General features: G+C 69.1%; 1 protein-coding gene across 1 annotated transcript; it reads left to right on the forward strand.

The window, feature by feature from the left end:
- Nucleotides 1-648: 648 nt before the first annotated feature.
- EMIHUDRAFT_119280 (hypothetical protein) lies at nucleotides 649-1,338 on the forward strand (the record flags this gene model as incomplete). The annotated part of the gene is made up of 1 exon (XM_005768140.1): nucleotides 649-1,338. A coding segment is annotated over one exon (690 nt), but the record flags the coding sequence as incomplete, so codon positions are not given.
- Nucleotides 1,339-1,363: the final 25 nt, after the last annotated feature.

Raw genomic sequence — 1,363 nt, forward strand, 5'->3', positions numbered from 1 at the left:
CCGGCGCTCGCTGCGGCCGAGGCGCCGGTGGACGCCACCTCGGCGGCGGAGCCTAACGCAGGACGGCACGAACTCAGCTCTGTGCCGCTCTTCAGGCGTGATCGTGCCGCAATGGGCGGCGCCGAGCACGGCGACGGCGGACGAGCCGAGCATCGTGGCTGCCGACCCGAGGCCGGAGAGCCACTCCTTGGCGCCGCCGCCACTGCCGCCGCCATAGCCCCCGCTCGAGCCGAAGCCGCTCGGCCCGCAGCCGCCGAGCTTGCCGTTCAGGCCGCCGCTGCCGCCAAACTTGGCACGCATGCGCTCCGCAGCCTCCTCGCGCTCGCGGTTCTGCCGCGCGACGTACGCCGCCTCGCTCTCGCCGGGCAAGGGCTCGACTCCCATGAAAACCGGGCAAGCGGGAATATGCGCCGCAAAGTGTTGCGCCCAGGTGTATTTATTTTTGCTGGGCCGGACCTCTGGGGGAGGTAGGGCCCTCCCGGGGTTCTTCCCTTTGAATTTTCAGAACATAAAAACAAATTCACGTTTGACGCGCACGGGTCGTTTCTTTTCTCTGGCCACCGCCCCACGGCAGCTGCACAAGCCTTGCCGATGATCGGCGTCCCGGCCCTAGCCCGAGCACAATTTTGCCGCACGGCAAATTTGCTGATGCTCGCCGCCTCAAACCCTGCTCTGCCAGCCGTCGGGAGCCTGCACGTCGGCGTGGTCGAGTCGGTCGTGACCTATGGTGCGTTCTGCTCCCTCGAGGGCCAGCCAGGCCGGGACGGCCTCCTCCACGTGTCGCATATTGACCCGTCGGGCGGCCGGGTCGAGGTGGCGGAAGACGCCCTTGCCGTCGGCGATCGTGTGCGTGTGCGCGTGACTAGCGTCACGGACGGCAAGATCTCGCTCAGCTGTCGAGGCGTGCAGCAGGGTGGAGACGCTCCGGCCGCGTGGCGGCTGTGGACGCCGTCGCATGTGCTTGGCTCGCCTCCCACCGCTCGTGCGCTCGAGGGGCTGGAGTGCGTAACCCTCTCGTACAGTCGCTCCTCTGGCGCCGGCGGGCAGGCGGTCAACAAGCTGAGCACAAAGTGCGAGGCGCGGCTCTGTGTGGCGCATAGCCCGTGGCCGGACGCGGTCAAGGCGCGGCTGCTGCAGCTCGGCGGCGCGACGCGCGGCGGAGAGCTCCTCGCCGTCTCGGACCGCCACCGCACGCAGGCCGCCAACCGGAAGGAGCGACTCTCGAGAGAAGTGGCGCCGTCGCCTCGGAGGCCCGCTCTGCTCATAGCCTCCTCTCACTCCAAGGATGCGCTCGAGAAGCTGGCGGCCCTCGTCGCCGACGCGTGGAGGCCGCCAAAAGTGCGCCGGCAGCGCAGCGGCCTCT

This window comes from Emiliania huxleyi, assembly GCF_000372725.1.
Source record: "Emiliania huxleyi CCMP1516 unplaced genomic scaffold EMIHUscaffold_469, whole genome shotgun sequence".
Classification (NCBI taxonomy): Eukaryota; Haptophyta; order Isochrysidales; family Noelaerhabdaceae; genus Emiliania; species Emiliania huxleyi.